The 27,701-nt window shown below is 41.2% G+C and overlaps 1 protein-coding gene across 4 annotated transcripts in view; it reads right to left on the bottom strand.

The window, feature by feature from the left end:
- osbpl8 (oxysterol binding protein-like 8) overlaps positions 1-27,701 on the bottom strand; it is a 126,513-nt gene that overhangs the window by 38,173 nt on the left and 60,639 nt on the right. For 3 of the 4 annotated variants that reach the window (XM_079816853.1, XM_079816852.1, XM_079816854.1), the window contains one exon: positions 26,211-26,348. In XM_079816853.1, the coding sequence (XP_079672979.1) occupies positions 26,211-26,348 (138 nt within the window). Of the gene's footprint in view, positions 1-8,616; positions 8,895-22,166; positions 22,347-26,210; positions 26,349-27,701 lie in introns of those variants that run through there. The other variant, XM_079816855.1, reaches the window with a different exon arrangement.

The raw sequence follows: 27,701 nt of genomic DNA, 5'->3' as shown, positions 1-27,701 counted from the left end.
AGAGAATATCAATATTTCCATATGGCAACGCTGTACCACAGTGGAATTGCAGTAATGTGATAGTAGCATCAATAATATGATTGCACTTATTTATTTATTTGAAGTGTTTATTGTAGTATAGTTGTATTTATGTATATATAACAAAATAACTTACTACTAAATAACTTACAGCAATGTTTTACGGAAATGGCAATAGGAAGAGCTCCATGTGATGAGAGTGAGGATGAATTAGCCACTTTGAAGTAAAAATGTAAGGGATCTACTTATTTTTTGGTTTGCATGAGTTTCAAGTATATAAATCTATCATTTAAAAAGAAAAGAAAAGAAAATCATAATTTTATAGAAAAACGTCTTTTTTGACCATTTTCCTGTGCGGTACAGTTGCCATATAGCGACGTTTCCCTAAGTACCCCTTCAAAAATATATATTTTATTTTTATAAATCTGTTTTGATTTGTATGATTCATGTAATAAAAGAACTTATTTGAAAAAATATTTCATGGTTAGAACATACCATGCATTAAAAAGGCCCTTATGTTTTTTAACATGTTCATCTTTCTTTAGTATTTTTTTTTACAGTCTATGGTTTTTACTAATCAGATCTGATTTATCAAAACAATTCCATTTACACTTGGTCACAAAAATGTGTCTCTGACTCTCGAAAAACCGGATATAAATCCGATCTTCAAAAGCCATGCTATATGCAGATTTAATGGAGTTCACGTCACCAAAAAACAACAGATATGAGCTGCATTTTATTAACTATCAGCTAATGAAAAAAATCAACGACCGCAATTGGAGAGAGCGCGGCAACAGCACTGGTTAGATCATTTAGTTTCTTTACTTTTAAAGGTGTCATGAACTGGCTTTTTACATTTTTTTATACTGTTGTCTGAGGTCTACTTGTGACGTTTGCGTGTTTTTTACATTCAAAAACATCATAATGAATAAGTAATAGGCTATTTTCTGCCATGGTTTTGAGGCTCTCTCAAGGCACGGCCGGTTTTGATGGGCGAGCCGCCCTGAAGACTTGGAAGTAAACGCCCACGGCTAGGATTGGATAAGCTTTGCATATTTAATGAGCTTCGGCTCCCACATGAGTATGCGTAAGGCATTGTTTTGAAAGTGTGTGACAAACGGCAACCGGAACAAACACAATGATTTATCCATCATCCACCTGCAATTAATATGAATGTTATTTTATATTACTTGGCCCGCTCGATCGGTGGATATACGCGCGCGCCAACGTTGCAGACAGCATGATCAAAACTTCCGTATTTTTTCCGATTCCGATTTTGTATTTTTCCTTCAAACATCAAGTGAAGAGAGTGAACAACGCACATCAAGAAAGGAATGTTATTTCACTATTTATGATGTGTATTGGTAGCCCGTCTGGAAAACACATAGCCCCCGGACGTTGGGCTGCCCTGTGACAGTGGTAAGTTATGTTTAGTTAGACATGTACACAGTGTAACTGCATTTGATCTGTAACAATGCAATACTATCACATATAAAACATTTTTACTCACATTAGTGATTAGCTTCATGCATTCATGTAATCTCATCCTGTCTGCAAATCCAGTCTCTTGTTTACAAACGAATCCGTGGTTAAATTAACATACGTGCAATGTCTTCTCCGCGCGAGCTGGAACTTCATTAAAAATAAAATGTAACCACTCATTCCTAATATTATAATCCGAAGGAAGCTTATGCAGGGGCTGTGTTCTTCCACAACCAGGCACAGCGCAATGTGTAACTCTCTTCGGCATGTTTATTGCTCGGTAGTGCGATCTGTTTAGCTCCACGAGACGGTGGGCGGGGCTACAGAAGCAGGCGTACATATTTATCTGTAGAGGCGACGTTTTTGCATCCTATTACGTCAGTGGTCGACATATTCAGAGAGCTCTCGTTTTCTGGGCCTGGTGTCAATAAAAGCTTTTCTTTGACTAACAAGGAAGTTTTCAGCTCTGAAACTTACAGGATATTCTTATATCACGATGAACTTTTATATACCAAAGGCTCAAAGGAAAGTTGATTTCTCAGTTCATCACCCCTTTAATGAAGATGATTGTGTGTTGAGCGTCTGTGACTTATTTGCGGTAGTTTGTGCATTGGCTTGACGAAGAGTTACTCAACTGCTTAGCTGTGGCGATGCGTGCTGCAGTAGCGCTGTCATATCGGGCTATAACATGTCATTATAACCTATAACACGCTCTCACACGTTAATTTTGTAGCTTTGTTGGGAGGAGCAAAATTTACACATGTGGTTTCAACAACCAGATGCATTTAGACCTGTTCAGTTTCATCTGGAATGCAGCCCAGACCACCTCCTGAAGTGGTTTGAGTAATCAGATTTAAATCAGCCTGCGTTTCAGAGGGCATTTACACCTGGTCTTTTCATGATCGGATAGCTATCCAATCAGAGAAAATGCATGAAGTGTCCAGGTGTAAACAGGCCCACTGTTTCTGAACTCCCTGAAACGCGTCCCCATTGTAGTCTTGAGTTTTCTTCCGGGAATGAACACGTCACAATATTCCACATTGAAATAATCCCCGCCCAAAAGCATAGACAGAATGAAGGGGCGGAGCCTGAGTTAGTTAGTAGTGTGTCGAAACTCCTATACACACTCAAAGCTCTTGACCAAATCACAACACACTGGTCCAGCCGACCAAGATCAGAAGGAGGGGCTTCATAAAGACAGGAATTAAAGAGAGCGTTACTGACAGACTGGGAAGAGAGGAGCTGCAACCATATATATATATTAGTGGTGGGCATAGATCATTTTTTTTAATCTAGATTAATCTCACTGTAATCTTGGAATTAATCTAGATTAAAATGGCTCATTTGAATTCTGTGAAGGCATTCAGAATATGTGTACTCGTAAGTGATCGCTGTCTTTTTGTAGTTTGAATAATAAATAACTTCTGTCCCTTTCAGACCTGACGCAGGCATGGATCCCAAACACTGTTCCTGTGAGCTGGTTAAGATTGTGTTTACGTTAAAACTCACCAAGATGGGCATTGAGACATTTTTGAGTGTATTTGACAATTAATAAGCTGGAAAAAGGAGCTCATTTTTGCACTTGTATGTCAGAGGCGGCTTTATTATGGTATGTGCGCGCTTCAGATGCAAGCGCGAAATCTGCGGGAATTAGTAGAATTAACTTTATGTGCAACCTCGCGCGAAATTCAGACCGGTCACACCAATACTAACACGCGGTCATGAGGAAAAATCCAGCAGAACACGCGTTCGCAATGTTCAGAGGGTTAAACGGACTGAATGAGAGGCGAGTGCGTGTCAACTCGCTGTCGGTCGGAGAGGAGAGCGCCGCTGGTATCGATACTGTAGAAAATGAGTATTGTATCGTTTCAGATATTTCAGTATCGATACATAGCGAAATATTGATATTTTTGACAACACTAGTAGGCATACACACAGGTTCGTTCTCGCGCCCCTACAGTGCAATTCGGCTAGGTATATATCCGCACTAAAATATCAAGGTGAAAGTCATCATAGCTAGCGTAGTATAGACCCAGCTCCCAACCCAACTTTGAGAATAGATTAATGGCGATATTTTTTTTATCGCCCGATAAGAGTCTCACGTTAACGTCGATAACGGCCCACCACTAATATATATATATATATATACATACACATAGATGCCTCTGTTCCTATGGGCCGCTTTAAATGTCAGCGGTTTTACAACCGGAGGCTGTGCAATGTTGTGGCATATTAAAAAACGTATTGATATTTATTGAGACTGATGACAGCATCGGAAACGGTTGAATGTGGATTCTACATATACCTATCTATGCCAGCAAACCATGTTAAAGCTACACTGTGTAACTTTTTTAGTTTATTCTTAGCTAAAAACACTTAGTTCTTTCAAAAATATAGGTGCTCATTAATGTATATTTACTTCTTTCAAGTAATAAAGTATTCTCGTAAGTTTATAATATGCCATTGAAAATACATACGGGTGAGGGTTCGAATGCGGGTCGCCATGTTGCCCCTCCATCTTGAAAGTACATTAGCCGAAGAGGGACATACCCGTGGATTCAAGCTTCGCCTTTCGCGTTTTAACACTCGATGGCACCGTGTCGAATGTGGACGAGGTCGAACTGGAAGCCATGTTAATCTTGGACTAAATCGGCCACCGTAGGAGTTAAAACGAAATCGGAATTGAGAGGAAGAGAAACTAATATTCACTGGATGGTCATATAACTTTTAACCGCTAGATGGGGAAAAATATCACACAGTGTAGCTTTAAATGTAAAAAAAAAGAAGGTGTTTTTGAACATGCAAGCTTGAATCTATTCTACCAGATCCCAAAAACAAAATCAAGATGTTGATGTAAAAGGGCATATGGCCCTAATAAACATAGTGCATTAATGGTCTACTTGTGTATTTGTGTTTCTCTGCAGTGAGACAGTGACGCGTCCGATATTTCCACACTCCTGCAGCGTCCTTGACTACGGCAAACCAGCAGCGGAGGGTGTAATTCCACCCCGGTCGCCCTCATGGAGACTTAGGCCAAATGAAGGGCAGAGAGCATCGTCTAGAAACAGAGACAAGCTATTCCGTATGACACTTAATACGAGCAACCATACATCAGTTTAATAAAGTATAACGCAACAACGATCCTGCAGCATAAAGACAAATGGAGAGTTATTGCGAGTCATCCGGTCAGCACACAGGTGTCAAGACGGGGAGACGCACCTGTGTTTTTGTGCACGCCATCTATTAATAATCACACATCTGTGCTAATCTGCCGACTCATACAGTAAAGTGCAGATGATCCTCGCAGCGAGACTCACTTGTCTCGTTCGGAGCGGCGGGGTGAAAAATGCATCTGCGAGGTGATAAAGCTCAACTTGTTCCGGAAGTAAAATATAGCATTCAAAATAATAACCTTAAAAGACAATCAAGCGTTTGCTTCTGTCCACTTCATTTACCGTCATTAAAAAGCTGTTTGTTATCAGGGCAAGGTCAATGTACTGGACATGAAATCAAAATAGTTTGTTGCAAAAAATGCATGTTATTCGAATTTAAAAAAAATGTCATTAACATATAATCACTTAAACAACTTTCCTTGTCAGCTGATGTCTCCAAGGACACTTTTCACCATCCAATCAAATCCCAACGGATAAAAATAAAGCCCTGAGTTTGAAAACATTACTAAAGTAAAATGATTTGCAGACACCTTTTAGCATAAATGTAGCTGGTGTGGCATAAGACACATTAAAAAAAATAAGTGCATATAAAATTTTCATCCATTTGGGATTACAGTTTTAAATAATAAACATAATGTGATGCATATTTGTCAGTCATACATAAATGAAACGGGTACGGTTTTTGTGCATAAAAGCCATGGCGTAATTTATTAACTTTTTCCATATATTTTATTATCAAAATGCTAATTTATTTAAATTGCTTAGAATCCGCATAAATCTATTATTAATAAATCTTAATCTAGGCCTTATTATTTTGCGCGCAATAGTGATGATTTTTACACAATAAAAACACAGACAAATTCCATCATAAATCGTTTTGGGATGAGAAGTTCATTCATTCTGCAAATATGTTTTCCTTCGAAAGAAATGTCAGGGCTCGACATTAACGCTTGTCCGCTTGTCCGGGACAAGTGGATTTTTTTAAGGGGCAAATGAAAGAGAATTTTACTTGCCTGACCGGACAAGTATCCTGATAAAACATCATTAACAAAAAATAACTAGGGAACCACCAAAATGCAATAATGATTCTGCATTCATTAGTGTAAGTGGCGATCGATACTGGAAAATTAATATATTATGTATAACGAACTTGCGCTGTTGACGCTCGCGCAGCCTCTCGAGGAGAAATCGAAACAAATGTAACATTATTTAATGCATTTGTAATTTTTCAGTGTAAATTATTTAATCTGATTGGTAACAGACTATAGTGTCGTCTTCTAATTTAATGATAAAATTTAAGAATATAAAAGGAAAGCTGAAGCATAGCCTATATTTAATAAGATTAGGGGAAAATGCTCTTAATAAAAGGTAAAAATATCACAAATATACAGATTTAAATATGTCAAAGCTGATTGAACACTGGTGAGAATATTGCTTCAGAATAAAATGTATTTACAACACACAAAAAAAAATAGAATTTTTTACTCGAAGGACAAGCACGTGAACAAGCTTAATGTCGAGCCCTGAATGTGATTCATTTCTGAACGGGCCAGTTTAGCTATGCTTATGGATAAAATTAATAAGAAAATGAATACACAAAAAAATACTCCACCGCTGAGCTCTTCATCTTTATCCACTATAATGACACATCAAGCCAGATTTGAGTGATTCACTAAATCAAAGCCATTACCCTTTGAGCAAACTCTGCTGGTTTTCACACAGGTGAACGTGACCCGCAGACAAGATTTGCACAAATGCAATACACTCTGGGTCCATTAGCTAATCTCTGCTCAATGGACTCCATTAAAATGCTAAATAAAGGCTAACGATAATGAAAATGCCGGGTAAGCGTACAGATGTGAGTATTAAAATATAAAAGCACCATCTCTGAAGCGTACTAAACGAAGACTGGCATCTGGCAGCATCGGGTACATCCAGAGCAAATAAGAGCATTTAATGCATCCCTCTCTTCTTAAAGTCATAATCATGAGGGATAAATGGAGCGGAGGCCGCACTGACACGAGTCAAACTCACTATGAGAGCTGAAATTACTCAGAAACATCTGCGTCCTGCTGAACAGCTCGATCTACTGACCTTGAGTAGACGACAAAGCAAAAACAATACTTATTTATGCAATTCCAACCCTAATGCAAACCATCAAAATGAGGTTTCTGAGAACCAAAACACTGGAACCGAATCATTTGGTTCTTGGGCATTCATCTTCAGTCAATGTAGACAGAATGCATCAGTAAAATACTATAAATAAAGAAATTTATCAGATTCAAAATCGCATTTATCCATCAAATTTATCAGCGAGTTGGACAAGTTCTTCACTGAAACTGGAAATAAACAAAACCTTTACAGAGTCAAATTACTTAATTGTGAGAATTAAATACAATTTAGGATAAATGATTCCCTAACTATTAAAATAATAGAAATGTTTATATATATACACATACACACGCAAAACAAAATAGTGCTGTCCAATCGATTAATCACATCTAACATAAAAGTTTGTTTACATAATGTATGTGTATGTAACTGTGTATATATATTTTATTATATTTATATGGGTATATATAATGTATATACACATGCACATATTATACATACATATACATATATATATATATTATTATCTTTATATATATTATATACATGTCTCTGTGTGTGTGTGTGTGTATACATTATATATACCCATCAAATATATATAAATATAATAACGTATATACACAAACACACGCGTGCACATACACACAGACACACACGTGCACACGTGCGCGCACACACACACGTATATAATAGATATAAAGATAATAAAATATATACACACATGTAAATACAAACTTTTATGTTAGATACACACACAAACGCGCGCGCACACGCGCACACACACACGGATGCATGCACACACACACACACTCAAACATGCACAGAGACATGTATATAATAGTTATAAAGATATAATATATATACACATATATGTAAATACAAACTTTTATGTTAGATGTTAGATACACACACACACACACACACGCACAAACAAACATGCACAGAGACATGTATATAATAGATATAAAGATAATAAAATATATACACACATTATGTAAATACAAACTTTTATGTTAGATACACACACACGCACTCGCGCACACACACACACACACACACACACACACACACACACACACACACACACACACACACACACACACACACACACACACACACACATGCACGGATGCACACACGCACAGAGACATGTATATAATAGATATAAAGTTAATAATATATATACACACATATGTAAATACAAACTTTTATGTTAGATGTTAGACACACACACACACACACCCACACAAATTCAATTTTAGTAAATTATTTTTAGTTTAAATTATTCACTTTATTATTATTTTAATAATTAAAAAATAATTTATTCTAATTTACTCAATATATTAGTAAAAGAAAAAATGTGTGACATTTTTGTTTGGTATATTGTTGAGTGCATAGTTTGGATAAATTCTTCTTTAATGATTAAAATAAGAGTAAAGACGTTAAGTGGAACCCAAATGGTTACGACTCCCTAGTACTGACAACTGAAAAATGTGCGTTAAATAGCAGGAAGTGCCATTGAAGGTTGAAGGAGACATGGTGCGTCACACACTCGACAGATAGAGATGCAATGAGTAACAGATGCTAATGTGCTGTCAGTTAATATATGCACTTTAGTTTGGAGGGCAGTCAAGAGTCAGACGCACACACTCACAGGCGACAGAATCAAGTGGCCAAAACTGTAAAACTTAATAGACTGCGGCTACACTCATCGTTCACACTGTAACCCATCCTGGCACAGAAGCGGAGGAACGTGATCACAACTGCCTGCCAAACAAATCAAACATGCAAAAGTTTCCTGATTCCCACCAGGCTGTTGAGATGGACCCACCTGGCAAGCAGACGGAGAGCTCGTTGTACCCCCCGAACGAGGCGTTGCGTATGAGTTTGCGTCCGTCAGGATGGGGCGGGCGGCCCGAGATGGTTCCTCCACAGGTGGAGAACCGGCGGCGGCCCAGAATGCCTTCTTGCTTCATCATGAGGGCGGGTGTGGGGCGGCCTCACCCTGAGGAGGACGAGGCTGAGGCGCTGCTGCGGTCACCACAAACACACCAACACACGCGCAGACATACTCCACTGCTGCTAGTACTACAGCTGACCAACTGCGCTCTGAAAACACACAGGCTCTCTCACTGTTACTCACTGCAGCCCGCCCTCCCTCCCTCCCTCTCTCTCTCCTTCCCTCCCTCCCTCTCGCTCTAGAGCGTCTGTGTGTGAGAGTGAGAGAGAGAAAGAGCGCCGGCTCAGATTCTTGGACGGCACTGACAATCAGTGGAGAAAAAAGCTTAGAGCCGTTACGTCACTAGACACCTGTACCTCTTTTCAGTTTCATGACCTGACTGCATGATATATGTGGTGGATCTGACGGATGGATGGATGGATGGATACAGAGATGGATGAATGGATGGATACAGAGATGGATGGATGATGGATACAGAGATGGATGGATGATGGAGTGGGTGATGGATACAGAGATGGATGAATGGATGGATACAGAGATGGATGAATGGATGGATACAGGGATGGATGGATGATGGAGTGGATGATGGATACAGAGATGGATGGATGGATGGATACAGAGATGGATGAATGGATACAGAGATGGATGGATGATGGATACAGAGATGGATGGATGATGGAGTGGATGATGGATACAGAGATGGATGGATGATGGAGTGGATGATGGATACAGAGATGGATGGATGATGGAGTGGATGATGGATACAGAGATGGATGGGTGGATGATGGATACAGAGATGGATGGATGGATGATGGATATAGAGATGGATGGATGATGGAGTGGGTGATGGATACAGAGATGGATGGGTGGATGATGGATACAGAGATGGATGGATGATGGATACAGAGATGGATGGGTGGATGATGGATACAGAGATGGATGGATGATGGATACAGAGATGGATGGATGATGGAGTGGATGATGGATACAGAGATGGATGGATGATGGAGTGGATGATGGATACAGAGATGGATGGATGATGGAGTGGATGATGGATACAGAGATGGATGGGTGGATGATGGATACAGAGATGGATGGGTGGATGATGGATACAGAGATGGATGGATGGATGAGGGATATAGAGATGGATGGATGATGGAGTGGGTGATGGATACAGAGATGGATGGATGATGGATACAGAGATGGATGGGTGGATGATGGATACAGATATGGATGGATGATGGATACAGAGATGGATGGATGGATGATGGATACAGAGATGGATGGATGATGGAGTGGATGATGGATACAGAGATGGATGGGTGGATGATGGATACAGAGATGGATGGATGATGGAGTGGGTGATGGATACAGAGATGGATGGGTGGATGATGGATACAGAGATGGATGGATGATGGAGTGGATGATGGATACAGAGATGGATGGATGATGGAGTGGATGATGGATACAGAGATGGATGGATGATGGAGTGGATGATGGATACAGAGATGGATGGATGATGGAGTGGGTGATGGATACAGAGATGGATGGATGATGGAGTGGATGATGGATACAGAGATGGATGGATGATGGAGTGGGTGATGGATACAGAGATGGATGGGTGGATGATGGATACAGAGATGGATGGATGATGGAGTGGATGATGGATACAGAGATGGATGGGTGGATGATGGATACAGAGATGGATGGATGATGGAGTGGATGATGGATACAGAGATGGATGTATGGATGGATACAGAGATGGGTGGATAAATACATACTTTTTTTAAATTCTCAGTATTGTCAATGGTACCATGATATTTGAATTAAATCAGCATAAATGAGATATTATAGGACGCTCATAAATACCTTTCCATTTAAATAATATATATTCACATTATAGTATTAAAGGTCCCATGGCATGGCATTTTTCTATTATTTTATAGTGTTTCCTGAGGTGTACTTATATTGTTAGTATGATTTTTACATCATTAAATGTCATAATTTAGAAATAAAAGCCATTTTGTCTATACTGCTGTTTGCCCTGTGGCTGACTGCCCTGTTTCAAGAGGCGTGTCTGCTGTGAGACTTCAGTAAAAACGCCCACTGTTGTGATTGGCTGACATCTTTGCATTTGAAATGAGCGGAGGGGGCGTGGTTTAACGAGGTCTACGACGCACGAGCTGCTGCCAGAGAGACGGATGGACCTGAGTTCACTTCTCATCAGTTCTAAGTATGTCTCAGTTCAGGGTGAACTGTTGTAGTTACTAGAATATACTTCAGGTTATTCGTTTATTTCTAGTCGGAGGGGCTGTCACTCATGTCAGAAAGTTAGTAACTTTAGTAAATTATGGATCAGCGCTGACTCGAGACGCGAAACGTTTAGAACGATTCAGTCCGATTTGGTGAACTGGTTCGATTCACTAAAAAGAACCAATTCAAAAGAATGATTCGTTCGCGAACCGGACATCACGGAGACGGAGCGACTGCTAACAAAGTTATTTATAGTAACTACTGAGTTATGAGAGCGCTGTCAGTCAGCGCGAGTTTATTGTGTTTGTATCTGAGAGTTCTGAATAAACACGAGTCCCAGTCACGCCGAATCCGTCTTCATCATTATTCTACCAACTTTGTATCACATGCAATGTACCATTACAGCTGTCGAGATGAACGAGTTAGTAAGTTTGATTAAAGCATTATTTCTAGATATGTTCCAATCATATGAAAAGCGTCAGTGACGCGCATTGAGTAACTTACACAGCGGCAAACAAAGACAACAGCAGTAATCGAATGTAATCCAGTTTATTGTGGGGAAAGCTGGCTAGCCTAGCCGGATACCCTCACGCTTACCCCCCTTCTGCTTAATCTCACGCTGCGTTTGGTGCCTCCGCTGTGGGCCAGATGCAGTACTGGGCAGTGATGCGCGGGTTGATCCAAAATGAGCGGGTGCCCGCGGCCACCCGCGGTTACCCGCGGTTACGAGTCATCCAAAAATATTTTTAATGATATTCGGGTCACGGTCGGTCGGATCGTCAATAAATCCTTATTTACATTTTGAATGTTGAGCGTTATTAACTTTTGAATAAATGCTGACGCGGGACAAAATGCCCGATTTCCCAAAACGTTGAACTGAGCAATGCCATTGTACCATTTTAATAGGCTACTTTTAAACGCATTTAAAGTCAGTTTTATGTATTTTCTGAGAGGGGGCGGGATTTTTGTTGGGAAAGTCGGGGGAGAGACGCACACTTCGATTAGACTGGATAAACACATGCAGCATCTTAATTGTTAAGAAAATTAAACGAAATAAATGAATAAATCAAGCCTGTATTACATAACACTAGGCTATATCATACAGCATTCAGAAAAATAACAGTTTGCGCTCCTAAGGGCTTTCACACTTTTCCAAATGTTTTCCAAATGTGGGCTGATGAATTCTTCAAGCCGGGTCGAAACATAAACATCGCGTTCATCAATAATATGCATCTGGAGCTGAAATGGAAAATGATGGGCCGCCTCAAGAGCTGCCTGCTCTCGCTGCTGCACCTCTGAGCACACCACGCCAGGGCCTGAAACATTTTCTCAATGGCCCAATGAGCTACGATGAGCATTTACTACTTTTAAAAAATGCGGGTCAGGAAGCGGGTCGGGTACAATATTTTCTTCTTTTTTTTTTGCGGTCCGAGTTGCGGGCGGGTTAGTTGAAAACGTCGGTCGGGTGCGGGTTGTTTATACATTGACCCGCGCATCACTGGTACTGGGGGTCGGGGATGTTGAAGGCCGAGCTTCGGCGTGCGTGAGGTTTATCTCTAAAGATGTGGCTCTGCCGATGTTAAGCAGAAACTCCCGACTGTATGCACATTTAAGAACAGATAGACGCGACAAGGACGTACAAAAACACTGACTCACAAGATAGAAAACACCGTTCTGTCGGGAGAGAGAGAAGCCGCAGTGTGTGCACGAATAATAAATAATTAGCTACACATAAGAAATCACTGATCACAGATCAGAAGGAACTGAAAAAAGACTTCTGTTTTCATTTGTACATCCAAACACTGAGAAACTGCCAGTGTTCACTCGTTCACAACCCATGATCTCTCGAGCGTTTGTATGGGCGTGCCAGATTCTCTGGGCGGAGGAAAGGGAGGAAACCGTTCCTGCTTGGACGTCAAACCAGGAGAATTCAGGATTGGCTAGTCTGGCCTGTCATTTTCTCAAAGGCAGAGAAAGACAGCCAGAACTCGGGTTTACACCGATCAACATTTATTTCCACTTGGGGACAATATTCAGGCTAGGGGAACTCATATTAATGTTGAAATACCTCATAAAATGAAAATGTCATGCCATGGGACCTTTAAGGTTAAGAATGAGATTTGTATGCATTATGGAAGTGAAAATTGTGCTTGTGCTTAAATGTCATGAAAATAATGTCAGACAGTGTGTGTGTGTGTGTGTGTGTGTGTGTGTGTGTGTGTGTGTGTGTGTGTGTGTGTGTGTGTGTGTGTGTGTGTGTGTGTGTGTGCAAAAAAAAATTTGAAATATGACTTAAAACATATTAACATGCATGTGTCAGATTGACTTTATGGCTGTTTGTGAATCATGTTTCTATATTTTCAGTCAGATCTGATTTTCTCTTTCTCCGTCTCTCTTTCTGAGGTACTGCAGATCGTTCAGAGAGAATGATTTATGAAGGATACCGTAGCAGAATATCTAAAACACACACACACACACACACACACACACACACACACACACACACACACACACACACACACACACACACACACACACACACACACACACACACACACACACACACACACACACACACACACACACACACACACACACACACACACACACACACACACACACACACACACACGCCTCCTTCTCAAACCGTCTCTGCCGACAGTGCTGGTGAAAACAGAATCAAGCCATCGGCCATCAGGCACACACACATCCACCCTGATCACACTCTGAACTAGGGCTGTAACGATTTGACCAAAAATAAAAACCTCGATTACGATTAATAAACATTTATTTGGCTTTTTTTTTTGCTTTCCATGTTTTGCCCTCATAAGGTTTTTGAGTAAGTTCCTGATAAGGTTTTTACTGTGAATATTTTCTACTATTAAAAGGTGGATTTTTTTTTTCTAATGAAAAAGTGCATTTCTTTGTGATTTTTAAATACTTGAAGGAAACGGTTCAAAGGTATTAAAATATATGCTATAACGGTTGAGTTTCTGAGCTACTTTAGTGACTTTACTTTAGTCACAGGACAGCATTGACACTGAGTTTCTGCGCTCCTCTCTGCACGCAATCTATGTGATGTGCGAGCTTCTGTCTGAGTGTTTGTTTGTCACAATATATCAGGCATTAGTTCAACATAACACACACCTGATGGTCTAAAATCGCTTTAATGTTTAAACTGGCAGGCCTTAAAACACATACAAATCTTACAAAGCTTTGTGAGGACGCAGGGGAAAGAGCGCGCGTGTTGTCAGAGACGCAACACACGTCTATGGATGGATACAGGAATGGATGGATGGTTATAGAGATGGATGTATGGATAGATGATACAAAGATGGATGGATACAGAGATGGATGGATGGATAGATGATACAAAGATGGATGGATACAGAAATGGATGGATGGATAAAGGGATTCATGGATGGATACAGAGATGGATGGATGGATAAAGGGATTCATGGATGGATACAGAGATGGATGATTTGATGAATGGATACAGGAATGGATGGGTGGACGATGGATGGATGAATGGATACAGAGATGGATGGATAGATGATACAAAGATGGATGGATGGATACAGAGATGGATGGATGGATGGATGGATAGATGATACAAAGATGGATGGATGGATACAGAGATGGATGGATGGATACAGAGATGGATGGATGGATACAGAGATGGATGGATGGATACAGAGATGGATGGATGTATATGGGGATGGATGAATGGATACAGAGATGGATGGATGGATGATGGATACAGAGATGGATGGATGATGGATACAGAGATGGATGGATGGATGGATACATAGATGGATGGATGGATGATGGATACAGAGATGGATGGATGGATACATAGATGGATGGATGGATGATGGATACATAGATGGATGGATGGATGATGGATACAGAGATGGATGGATGGATACAGAGATGGATGGATGGATGATGGATACAGAGATGGATGGATGATGGATACAGAGATGGATGGATGGATACAGAGATGGATGGATGATGGATACAGAGATGGATGGATGATGGATACAGAGATGGATGAATGATGGATACAGAGATGGATGAATGATGGATACATAGATGGATGGATGGATGATGGATACAGAGATAGATGGATGATGGATACATAGATGGATGGATGGATGATGGATACAGAGATGATGGATGATGGATACATAGATGGATGGATGGATACAGAGATGGATGGATGGATGATGGATACAGAGATGGATGAATGATGGATACATAGATGGATGGATGGATGATGGATACAGAGATGATGGATGATGGATACATAGATGGATGGATGGATACAGAGATGGATGGATGATGGATACAGAGATGGATGGATGATGGATACAGAGATGGATGGATGATGGATGATGGATACAGAGATGGATGGATGATGGATACAGAGATGGATGGATGGATGATGGATACAGAGATGGATGGATGATGGAGTGGATGATGGATACAGAGATGGATGGATGGATGATGGATACAGAGATGGATGGATGATGGATACAGAGATGGATGGATGATGGATACAGAGATGGATGGATGATGGATACAGAGATGGATGGATGGATGATGGATACAGAGATGGATGGATGATGGAGTGGATGATGGATACAGAGATGGATGGATGGATGATGGATACAGAGATAGATGGATGGATGATGGATACAGAGATGGATGGATGATGGATACAGAGATGGATGGATGATGGATGATGGATACAGAGATGGATGGATGATGGATACAGAGATGGATGGATGATGGATGATGGATACAGAGATGGATGGATGATGGATACAGAGATGGATGGATGGATGATGGATACAGAGATGGATGGATGATGGAGTGGATGATGGATACAGAGATGGATGGATGGATGATGGATACAGAGATGGATGGATGGATGATGGATACAGAGATAGATGGATGGATGATGGAGTGGATGATGGATACAGAGATGGATGGATGGATGATGGATACAGAGATGGATGGATGGATGATGGATACAGAGATGGATGGATGATGGATACAGAGATGGATGGATGGAGGATGGATACAGAGATAGATGGATGGATGGATGATGGATACAGAGATGGATGGATGATGGATGGATGATGGATACAGAGATGGATGGATGGATGATGGATACAGAGATGGATGGATGATGGATACAGAGATGGATGGATGATGGATACAGAGATGGATGGATGGATGATGGATACAGAGATGGATGGATGGATGATGGATACAGAGATGGATGGATGGATGATGGATGGATGATGGATACAGAGATGGATGGATGATGGATGGATGATGGATACAGAGATGGATGGATGGATGATGGATACAGAGATGGATGGATGGATGATGGATACAGAGATGGATGGATGGATGATGGATACAGAGATGGATGGATGGATGATGGATGGATGGATGATGGATACAGAGATAGGTGAAAGCGATCTGGCTTCGGGGCTTGCGCGCGTCGTCTCTCTCTCTCTGTGTGTGTGTGTGTGTGTGTGTGTGTGTGTGTGTGTGTGTGTCAGCACGTAGGCTAGAAGAACGGCAATTAACTGACCTGTATAAACTGTGTAAAACATGCAGTTACTATAGTGATTCTGGGCATCTATAATCAAAGATAACTGCTCCTGCATCTCTGTCTGTGTGCCTGCAAACTGCACTTGATGTGACTGACGGGCGGAGTCACGTGACTATAAACGAAATAACCGACGAGGGAAAAAAACGTTGGTTAGAGGTTTCGGTTTCGATTATTTTTCGATTAATCGTCCAGCCCTACTCTAAACCATCACAGGCCTTTCATTAAACGCAAATCTGAGAGGTTTATACTGTGCTAAAATAATGTTACAGACCACAGTCTTACACTTACATGCTAGCATTGCCTTCAACTAACAGACAACAAGAAACATAACATGGTGAAACCTAAACTTACATGAGCAAGCACCACTAATTACATACACATATGCATAATGGTCAAAATCTTCATAATCCAGTCAAAGATGCCACGTAAATCGGAGTACGGGGAATTAGTTTGAATCCCTGAACCCAACTATGACGATAGTAGTATGCAAAACAGCACTAACAAGCTGTCCTAAACAATCCTAGTCACACTAAAGGGGATCCAAAGGGGGAAAGTGATGATCAAGTCAAATTAGAAGCTGTTTGTTTGGAGTGAAATGTCAACAGGAAACTCACAGGAGGAGGCAGAGACTGCTGGGAATTCAAGCGAAGCTCTGCCTGTTTCTCAGTACAGCTTGTGTAAGTTCAGGCTGTTTTTGGTCAATGAACTGGAGAAGAGCTCCGGATGACTCAAAGTAGAGGATAAAGCCGTTTAAGAGGCTTTCAAACACTCCAGATTCATCTCTTCTCCATCCAGTCAGAACTCACACTGGGCGTCGTAACCAATCAGAGCATTCCTCCCAGAGTCTGCTGATGTCACTCTGAAGTTGCTAGGCAACAGTCGCACCAAAAAAAGAACCAGGAGCGCCAAATGGATGAGGGAGCAGGATGGCTGTGAATGATGCCCTAATTAACATAACTAATTAAGATGCTCTGGTGGATGTATAATTCAAAGCCTATTGCTCATTACCCTGAGCTGAATGGAAGTGATGCTTCATTTGAGTGGCATTTAACAACCCAAGACCTCCATTAAAGGAGCTCACAACCAGACTGATCTCTCTCTACCGACCAACCTACCTCTCTATCCATCCATCCATCCATTCACCTGACTGTCTGTCTATCTCTGTCTGTTCGTCCGTCCGTCTATCTATGTCCGTCCATCCATCCATCCGTCCGTCTATCTATGTCCGTCCATCCATCCATCCGTCCGTCCGTCCATCCATCCATCCATCCATCCGTCCGTCCGTCCGTCCGTCCGTCCATCTCCGCCCGTTTGTCCGTCCGTCTATCTATCTATGTCCGTCCATCCATCATCCATCCATCCATCCATCTGTCCATCTATCTATCAATCTATCTATCTATCTATCTATCTATCTATCTATCTATCTATCTATCTATCTATCTATCTATCGGTCTGTCTGTCTATCTATCTATCTATCTATCTATCTATCTATCTATCTATCTATCTATCTATCTATCTATCTATCTATCTATCTATCTATCTATCTATCTATCTATCTATCTATCTATCTATCTATCTATCTATCTATCTATCGGTCTGTCTGTCTATCTATCGGTCTGTCTGTCTATCTATGTCCGTCCGGCCATCCGTCTATCTGTCTGTCTAACTATCAGTCTGTCTGTCTGTCTATGTCCGTCCGGCCATCCGTCTATCTAACTATCAGTCTGTCTGTCTGTCTATGTCCGTCCGGCCATCCGTCTATCTGTCTGTCTAACTATCAGTCTGTCTGTCTGTCTATGTCCGTCCATCCGTCTGTCTATCTATGTCTGTTCATCCGTCTATCTATCAGTCTGTCTATGTCTGTCCATCCGTCTATCTGTCTGTCTATCTATCAGTCTGTCTGTCTATGTCTGTCCATCCGTCTATCTGTCTGTCTATCTATGTCCGTCCATCCATCTATCTATCAGTCTGTCTATGTCCGTCCATCCGTCTATCTGTCTGTCTATCTATCAGTCTGTCTGTCTGTCTGTCCATCCGTCTATCTGTCTGTCTATGTCCGTCCATCCATCTATCTATCTATCAGTCCGTCTGTCTATGTTCGTCCATCCGTCTATCTGTCTGTCTATCTATGTCCGTCCATCCGTCTATCTATCAGTCTGTCTGTCTATGTCCGTCCATCCGTCTATCTGTCTGTCTATCTATGTCCGTCCATCCGTCTATCTATCAGTCTGTCTGTCTATGTCCGTCCATCCGTCTATCTGTCTATCTATCAGTCTGTCTGTCTGTCTATGTCCGTCCATCCGTCTATCTGTCTGTCTATCTATCAGTCTGTCTGTCTGTCCATCCGTCTATCTGTCTGTCTATGTCCGTCCATCCATCTATCAGTCTGTCTGTCTGTCTGTCTGTCTATGTCCGTCCATCCGTCTATCTGTCTGTCTATCTATCAGTCTGTCTGTCTATGTCTGTCCATCCGTCTATCTGTCTGTCTATCTATGTCCGTCCATCCGTCTATCTATCAGTCTGTCTGTCTGTCTATGTCCGTCCATCCGTCTATCTGTCTGTCTATCTATCAGTCTGTCTGTCTGTCTATGTCCGTCCATCCATCTATCTGTCTGTCTATCTATCAGTCTGTCTGTCTGTCTATGTCCGTCCATCCGTCTATCTGTCTGTCTATCTATCAGTCTGTCTGTCTGTCTATGTCTGTCCATCCGTCTATCTCTCTGTCTATCTGTCTGTCTATCTCAGTCCGTCCATCGGATTCAGGTCAGAATAATTTGACTGTTTATTTGTTTACTGCACTCTAGCCATTTGGTCTTGTGCCGATCAGGAGAGTCTTTACGGGGCCGACTGTGTCTCTGAATGAAGTGATATGGGAGGCGAGCCAACGGCTAATTTCAGCCGGTATCTCTGCTGGTAATCCGTAAAGCTAGCGAGCACAATCAAACTCGCCAGGCGATGTTCCTTTAGCCAAAGATGGGTGAAAACATGCCCACTATAGCTCTGAGCCGTAAGCTGTGCGCTGATGACGGCAGCCATAGCTCTGGAGACGTTCCTCTGGGGACGGGGATCTGTTTATCCTCTGCGGAGGGGGGATGTCAGACCATCTGACCCACACACATATAAACTATGTGGAAAAACACCCGAGGTCAACAGCATGTTAATCTTTTCCATAAAAAGCCACCTGATGTCTGCTTTGTATTTGAGTGCAGTCTGTTCCTTTAATTCGTAAAGCCTTTGTCTCTTGTTTTGTGCTTCATTCCCTGCAACAGTGTGTGAGAGAGTGTTTAGTAACCTGAGCAGGTGTGGGTATTCCTCATGTGAAACTGATCTCCACAACAACAAAAAAACAGTTACGGTTTGTAACTCTTTCCCACTCAACTAAATGAGTAACTCAGCAGGTTAAACTGAACTAGCGTAGTGTCAGCAGTCGAGCGGTTAATGATTCAGACCACTGTACTATTCACAAAGATGATTCAGAGGATTGTGTAATTGCGCTTGTGGCACGTAACCTGTAACTAGTGATTGACTAGTTTACATGATCAACCCTCTACAATGCGAGTAAATCACTCGCATATGCATTACTCTGGGCGGCTAAATAATGTCTATCATTAGCCATTGGCTTATTTTACTTGTCAGTGTGTGTGTGTGTGTGTTAGAGGCTAAGAATAAGTTTAGCAAAGATATATTTTCACTCGCTGAACACTGACGCAAGTGTTTTTTGCCATTTCAGCCGGAAACAGTTCTCATTTTCCCCTCCAGCGCCAGGTTGTTTAAATAGCAAATGCACTCGTGCTCATCTGTTCGCCCATGGGCATGCTGGTCTGAAAACCAGGTGTGTTCAGGCGCATTGTTGGCGTGTTGCTATTTTGAGGAACTGAAAACGACTGCGCCATTGACCAACAAAAACCTGCTCTAAAGTCAATAGCACTGTATTTTTGGTGATATTTAAAGGGTGTGTTAGTATTATGCGCCTATAGGCGGGTGCACAACGCACGTGCTTATTACACACACAGGGATGCGCAGCAGCACACAAACATGCCAAATATTAAAAATAAAAGATTCCTCTCTGGAGAAGCGTTATCCTTTCCGCTCGCAAATTCCGCCATAGTGCAAGCGCAACTGGCTTTTTAAGGGAATGGGAGATGGTTTATTGCACGTTATGCCCAAAACACACCCATGACTCATTAAGAGACTAGGTACAAACCTTTTGGACCATATGCCTAGCGCACTGACAATTTTTTTCCATCGTTAAACTAGCAAAAGTGGATTCGGACACGCCCTAAGCACTCAGAACGTTAAAATAGGGCCCTGAGAGTTTCGCTCTCCGCCAAGCGATCTGTACCATTTCAATTCAGCTCAATGGTTTTGCAGCGTACTTGTATTTGACATACCGCAGCGTGAAGATGCATAACTCGCCGTCGTTTTGCTTAGAGCGCTGTTTCTCACAGACACGCAAAGAGAGCGAGTGATAGTCTTACATACCACGCAGAATAGACACACTACATGTAAACGATATTCTTTGTTGTATTTTCCTGTCAAAATAACGTGTAGTTCAATAGCCAAATAGTTCATTTGGAATTATACAACTCAGGAAACCTGTACATTCATTTCTACTGCTTCTGTTACACTTTTGCGGGAACCAATCACAGACTATTCGTGGGTTTAACACGATGATGGATAGAGAAGCGATGGGTCGTTGCCCGTTGATCACGCCTCTTGTGGTCTGATTGGTTGAAGGACTATCCAATTGCATACAGAGTCATTTGAATTATGCTTGTTGATCACGCCTCTTGTGCAGTAGAAAATACAGAGCAGACTCCCCAGACCAATGTTCAATCTTAAATTGAGCTTGGTCTGGTGATAGCCAGACAATTGATGATCCTTAGATGACAGCAAAGGTAATTAAAATAAATAGGGAAAAAGAGCAAGCACAATTATCTAATATACGCTGATATATGCAATATTGACCGATACTGATAAATTGAAAAATGGTCTGTAAAATCAGCGAATAACCAACAGAACAGATGTATTGTATAAATAGTGAAGACTAATATATTATATTTGAACTTAATATTGTTTAAAAAGCATCCCAGGATGCACCTCACGACGCTGGTTGAACCAAGACAAAGCAGAGCAAATATAAGAGTGATAAAATAAACAATCGCAACAAATACGATGCTTTCCGACACCATGGGCTTGAGACCCGGTCAATCCACTAACGGTACTAAAGTCTTCTGCTTTGGAAGCCACTAGAAGCCTTATGCAACCTGGCCATGAGCCTGGATTACCAGCCTAACAAATAAGCGTTATGAGTCAGACCGGCCAGACAACTAGCGTCCTCAAGAAACCAATCTCATCAGTTGAAATACTCCACCACAAAATCACTTTCAATTACATTTAAATGATTCACTAATGTACACTAAAGCTTGAATTCTGTTCTCACCAGGTACCAATGCCAGCAAAGGAGGATACAACTATACAAACGACATGACTTAATTATACTAAACACGCACTCACTAAGCATTAGAGTACTTGCCTTGTGTGCAGGAAGATTAATATACAAGCTATTCATACAAAAACGTTTCACGTCAAACCCTCTCCATTCATGATCAAACATTCATTGGTCCACAGAACTGCCATAATATTCCCAGAGACTAGACGATATGTGAAAAGCATGCTCACAGCCGACCTCCCATATGTAAATTACCCTGCGTCTGATTGGCCACAGTGACGGAACATGTAGGTAAAGCAATTTCTGATTGGCTGAGCTGCATGCTGTGCATTTTAACCCCATTTCCCGTGGACTGTAATCCAATAAATCCAGGCCAACCACACCTGCTCTCATCTCTAACAGAGCGAGAAGGCCAGTAAAGAGGATTTGTGCGCATCTCAGTTGGTGTACTGATGCTATTCCGGGTGCGCTCTCACCGGGAGAAAGCTCGGGCGCGTCTCGTGTCGGGTTGCTGCTAACGGCTCTGAATAATTGAGTGAAACGTGGCCCACATCTGCGAGACGAACTCACAATGAAACTTTCTATTATACATCTGTAAGCATCCAAACACACCCAAACTACTGTGATTCATCCGAGAATATAAACGAGAGGCTGAATGGGTTTTCAAAAGGATGGCGAGATGCAATTGCTGTTGCTATGGAGACCTGACATGATGCAAGAGGGTCCGAACGCACTCAAAGGTGATGGTGTGTGTCAGCGTCTAGCCTTCCAGAACAATGGAAAACAACCGTCACGCCACACATATGACGCTCCAAACGTGAGCGCTCGAATCAGGGACCACGCTGAGCTCTACAAACAGGAACCTGGTGCATTTAATCAGATTAAAATCATCATTATAAAAGCCAAATCCTCTGGCAGCGTTAATAACTGCGGTGTAGAGATGTGAGACTGGTGTGTGTGTGTGTGTATCACAGGTGGCTGTAAATGACACAGGGATTACGGCGATCACATGGACACTCCACATAACATCACAGTGAGCTTAAACTTTGACCTATGTGAGACTGTCAGGGTCTGCCATCACTTTACTAGATTGACTAGATTTTAGATGAACTTCAAAACTGTATATGATAAATAAATATAAGCATACATATACAAAATTATTATTAATATATGGGGCTTGACATAAACACCTGCCAAATGCGGGTGCATTTCAGAAGTGGCGTGTAATGCAGTCACTCCTACTAGTCACTTTAGCGGGTTGAATTTTATATATATTTTTCAATTGACTGTTTGCAAAGACCCACCCCCTTTAGTTACTGTTGCTATGTCCAACAAGCCGCGCTCTCACACCACACACACATTCCCACGCAGTGAAAAACACATCGCAAAGCAAAGAGGATACTGACTACGCATTTACAGACAGGACAGTGCAGGTTACTTTTAATATAAAACAAAGACTCAACTCAAAAATTTTGTCATTTCTTAAAGAAATGTAAACAATAAATACCATTTTGTGGCTTTTTAATGTGTGGTGACAGGTCGCTTTAGCCACCGACGTTAATCTACAAACCCTCTCGACTGCTTTGTCGGACAAAAATGGCAGATTCAGCGAATGGCGGATTATGATTGGTCAGATCACCTGTCAATCAAACTCCCGGCGAAGGGTGAATTGTAGTCTTTTAAAAAGGCATCTGAAATGATAAAGTCAAAAATATAGATTTTTCAATACTGAAAAATCTGAAACGCTTCCAAGCGTGACACACAAACCCGCCTCCACTCACTCACTCGTTTAATTTGCTCCGGATGAATATTGTTGGTGTTACAGGGCTTGATTTTTGGTGTGGGATTGCACTTATTGCACATAAATTCATGCAGATTTTGTGCTCACACCCAAAGTTTGCGCACATAAAGCCGCCTCTCAGTACTAAATTAAGTTCTTTATCGCTGCTTATCGCACTTAAACAGTCAAATACACACAAAATAATGTCAAAATGCTGGTCTTGGTGAGTATTCACGTAAACACAGTCAGTTCTGTTTTAAGTGAATGTAAACAGTTGAGAAAGAAAACACATGTGTAACAGTGTAAAGGATCCGTGTGTCAGGTCTTAAAGTGACAGCAGCCTAATAAACCTGCTGACAAATTATGAGATAATATTAAAAATATCTATATGGCTGTTTTTCCCCATGGTATGGATGTCCAAATTGTGGCCAGTGAAAATGCGGAGTGGCTAGTAACTTTGGAAAACCACTAGCCACAGTGGCTGGTGAGCAAAAAAGTTAATGTCAAGCCATGCAAATACATACATAATTATTGATATTCAACAGTTATTAAAATAATTAAATCACCGTATTGAACACCTCATGTGGCTTAAGCTTCATTATAGGTGGATTTATTTTAGTCTGCCAGGTCTCAATAACTGGAATTAATAGATTAACATAATATATCAAAGTCTGGTGATTTGAATGTGGTCAATGAAGGAGTGATATAATGCGAGTGTAGCCAGAAAAATTCACTGCAGAAAATTTCTACAATACAGCTGTGATCCGCACTTTATTTAATATTTTTTCACATTATTCACAGGGGAACAATGTGTTTAATTCTCCTATGAATAATGTGAAAAAATATTAAATAAAGTGCCTAAAGGGGGGTGGGGGTGGTCTAATGCTATTTCATGCATTCTGACTTATTTACACAGTTAAAGAGTTGGATTCTCACGTTAAACATGGCCAAAATTTGAGTTGGACATATAACAGTTGGGAGTATTTCTGTGCCAAATACTCTCCTTCAGGATTCAAACAAGTTTCAGAAAGTTTTTTTCGAGTATGGCCTTGTATGGTGTCATAAAGGGCGGAATTCCTTGTATGGGCACTTCTCCCAGATGAGCACACACACACACACACACACACACACATCAACCAGAGCAAGAGCGTCAACAACAAGCTTTGCTCAGGTTATGGGAGCCGTCGGCAGCGCTGGCATGTTGTTTTTAGACCACGAAATCAACAATGTCAAATCAAAAAAGTGTGTTTCTGGTCGTGAGGGAAAGATAACCTTGTTCAGCTTCCCAAATATCCCAGCGTTAAGGAAACCGTGGATGCAGTTTGTTTTCCCGGAGCAACAACTGAGTTCTGCAAGTGTGTGTGTTTGTTCCCTGTCATGGCAGTGAGTGAAACTGCATCAAATGTCTGTGTTTTGTTGGCAATTGGCACATAAGTGCATATAATGTAAACAACACGAATGTATAGTGAATCTTAAGTTATCCAGGGATAATGCGATGATGTATTGTGTGTGTGTGTGTGTGTGTGTGCTTGTGACTCTTTAGTTCCGCCCATTGCACGCCTCCAAGAGTTCGGCTGTTTTCAGAAAGAATCGGTACAGCGTATCTGTCTTTTATAAATATGATAAAACTAAAGACTCTTCAGAGTTATGAAGGATGCAAGATTAAAATGAGACTGGCAGAAACTGTGTGTGTTATGCTCCCTTTAAACAGATTTACGCATATGAGATAGCGAGGTGTAAACGACTGTACATTTCCAAATTGCAATTTTACCATTCCTTGATTGTCCATGAATTTAAGAATTGTGTTGACTAGAAACTAAACAATAAAAGACTGCACATATATGTATACTTGGACACTCTGTGTGTTCTGGTCTGGTTTCATGACACTTCAGCAGCCTCTAGTGGTGAAAACCAACATTAGACACTGACTTAGTAAATGCTTCTGGTCCCATTATGCATGATTTATTGTCCTTTTCACAACCTTTTAGAACCATGTAATAACATCTGTGTACTCGTGACTATTGATTTAACTATGTCCTCTTGCTCAGTGTATATTATAATGTTGTATTGAATATTGTTTACTACTGAACATGTGTATATATCCTATATTTGCTGTGAAGACTGCACCACCTGTGCACTTGTGTTTATGGTGTAAATGACAATAAAGTGATTTGATTTTCTACCCCTCAAAGCAGGGGAACTGTAACCTGTAAACTGAACTGGTCTGGGATCAGATTTCCACGTTCATGCCGATGCGGCCTTTAAAGCGTTTCGACCAAACACACCGCAGAGCCTTCCGCCCATAGAGACTTCTGGGAGAAATCTGAGTGTGGTGTGTGTCCTCTTACCGTGGCTGTAGCTGACGCCCGGGCTGAGGGAGGGGCTTGTGAGCAGGTCTTTACTGGGCGTGTGTAGCCCCGCCTCCTTCCCACGCTGACTCATCCTTCCCGGGGTCAGAAGCGCAGCATCATCAGGCATTAAGGCAGCTGTGAAAATACAACAGGGACAGAAGATGCATTTATAAAACACCTTATCGCTGAATTTCACAACACATTTTTAGGACTGATCTGGTCAAATCTGGCTTTAAAGGGTTAGTTCACCCAAAAATGAAAATTCTGTCATTAATGACTTACCCTCATGTCGTTCGACACCCGTAAGACCACCGTTCGTCTTCAGAACACAAATGAAGATATTTTAGTTGTAATCTGATGTCTCTGAAAGGCCTCCATTGGCACAATGCACTTTACACTCTCAAGACCCTTAAAAGGCACTAAAGACGTCGTTACAAAGTCCATCTCACTACAGTGGTTCTACAATAACTTTATGAAGCGGCGAGAATAGTTTTTGTGCGCAAAAATAACTTAAATAACGACTTATATAGTGAAGCGTTATGAATCAGTGAGTCGATTCAGCAGTTTGAATCGCCAAATTTCAGCAGTTTGACACACGATCCGAATCATGATTCGACTCACTGATTCATAACGCTTCGAAGCTTCATGAGGCCGTGTTTTGAAATCGTCATCACTATATAAGTCGTTATTTAGGGTTTTTTTGCGCACAAAAACTATTCTCGTCGCTTCATAAAGTTATTGTAGAACCACTGTAGTGAGATGGACTTTGTAACGACGTCTTTAGTGCCTTTTAAGGGTCTTGAGAGTGTAAAGTGCATTGTGCCAATGGAGGCCTTTCAGAGCCATCAGATTTCAACTAAAATATCTTCATTTGTGTTCCGAAGACGAACGGAGATCTTACGGGTGTCCAACGACATGAGGGGAAGTAATTAAAGACAGAATTTTCATTTTTGGGTGAACTAACCCTTTAAGGCAAGACTTTACAGGTCATGGTTTTTCATGCACTGGTCAATTTGAGATTCTGAGACTCTGAGATGCACATATTTTTGTACAGCGCTCCCTCTAGTGGCCAATGCACAGAATGAAAACAGGTCAAATCATTACATGGTATTGTGTTGAAACTCTATTATTGATTTTATCACTGCAACAAGATCGCCGTAAATCAGTAATGACTGTGTTCGTGCACGTCTTCAGCTGAGGAAATTAAATGCACATCAAAATCTGCATAAGAATGATCCAATGACGCAGTGTAAAAGGTGTTGGGGGAAATGACACAAGCTTCTAGTGAATATGTGTATAACACACACACACACACACATAGATCGGCCGCCTAATGTGATTAAAAATGCAAAAAAAAAGGAGAAGCTGAACTGACAAAGCTGCGTCATATTTATGCTAATCATTTATTAGAGATGCTTGTTTGAGATGAAATCTGAATATTTTACCATCTTCCCTGAGACTGTGAAACTAATTACTAATGAGCCAATT

This window comes from Gobio gobio (genome assembly GCF_949357685.1).
Source record: "Gobio gobio genome assembly, chromosome: 5".
Taxonomy (NCBI): Eukaryota; Metazoa; Chordata; class Actinopteri; order Cypriniformes; family Gobionidae; genus Gobio; species Gobio gobio.
The sequence above is the reverse complement of the archived record's forward strand: the minus strand, read 5'-3'. Positions and strand labels throughout refer to the sequence as shown.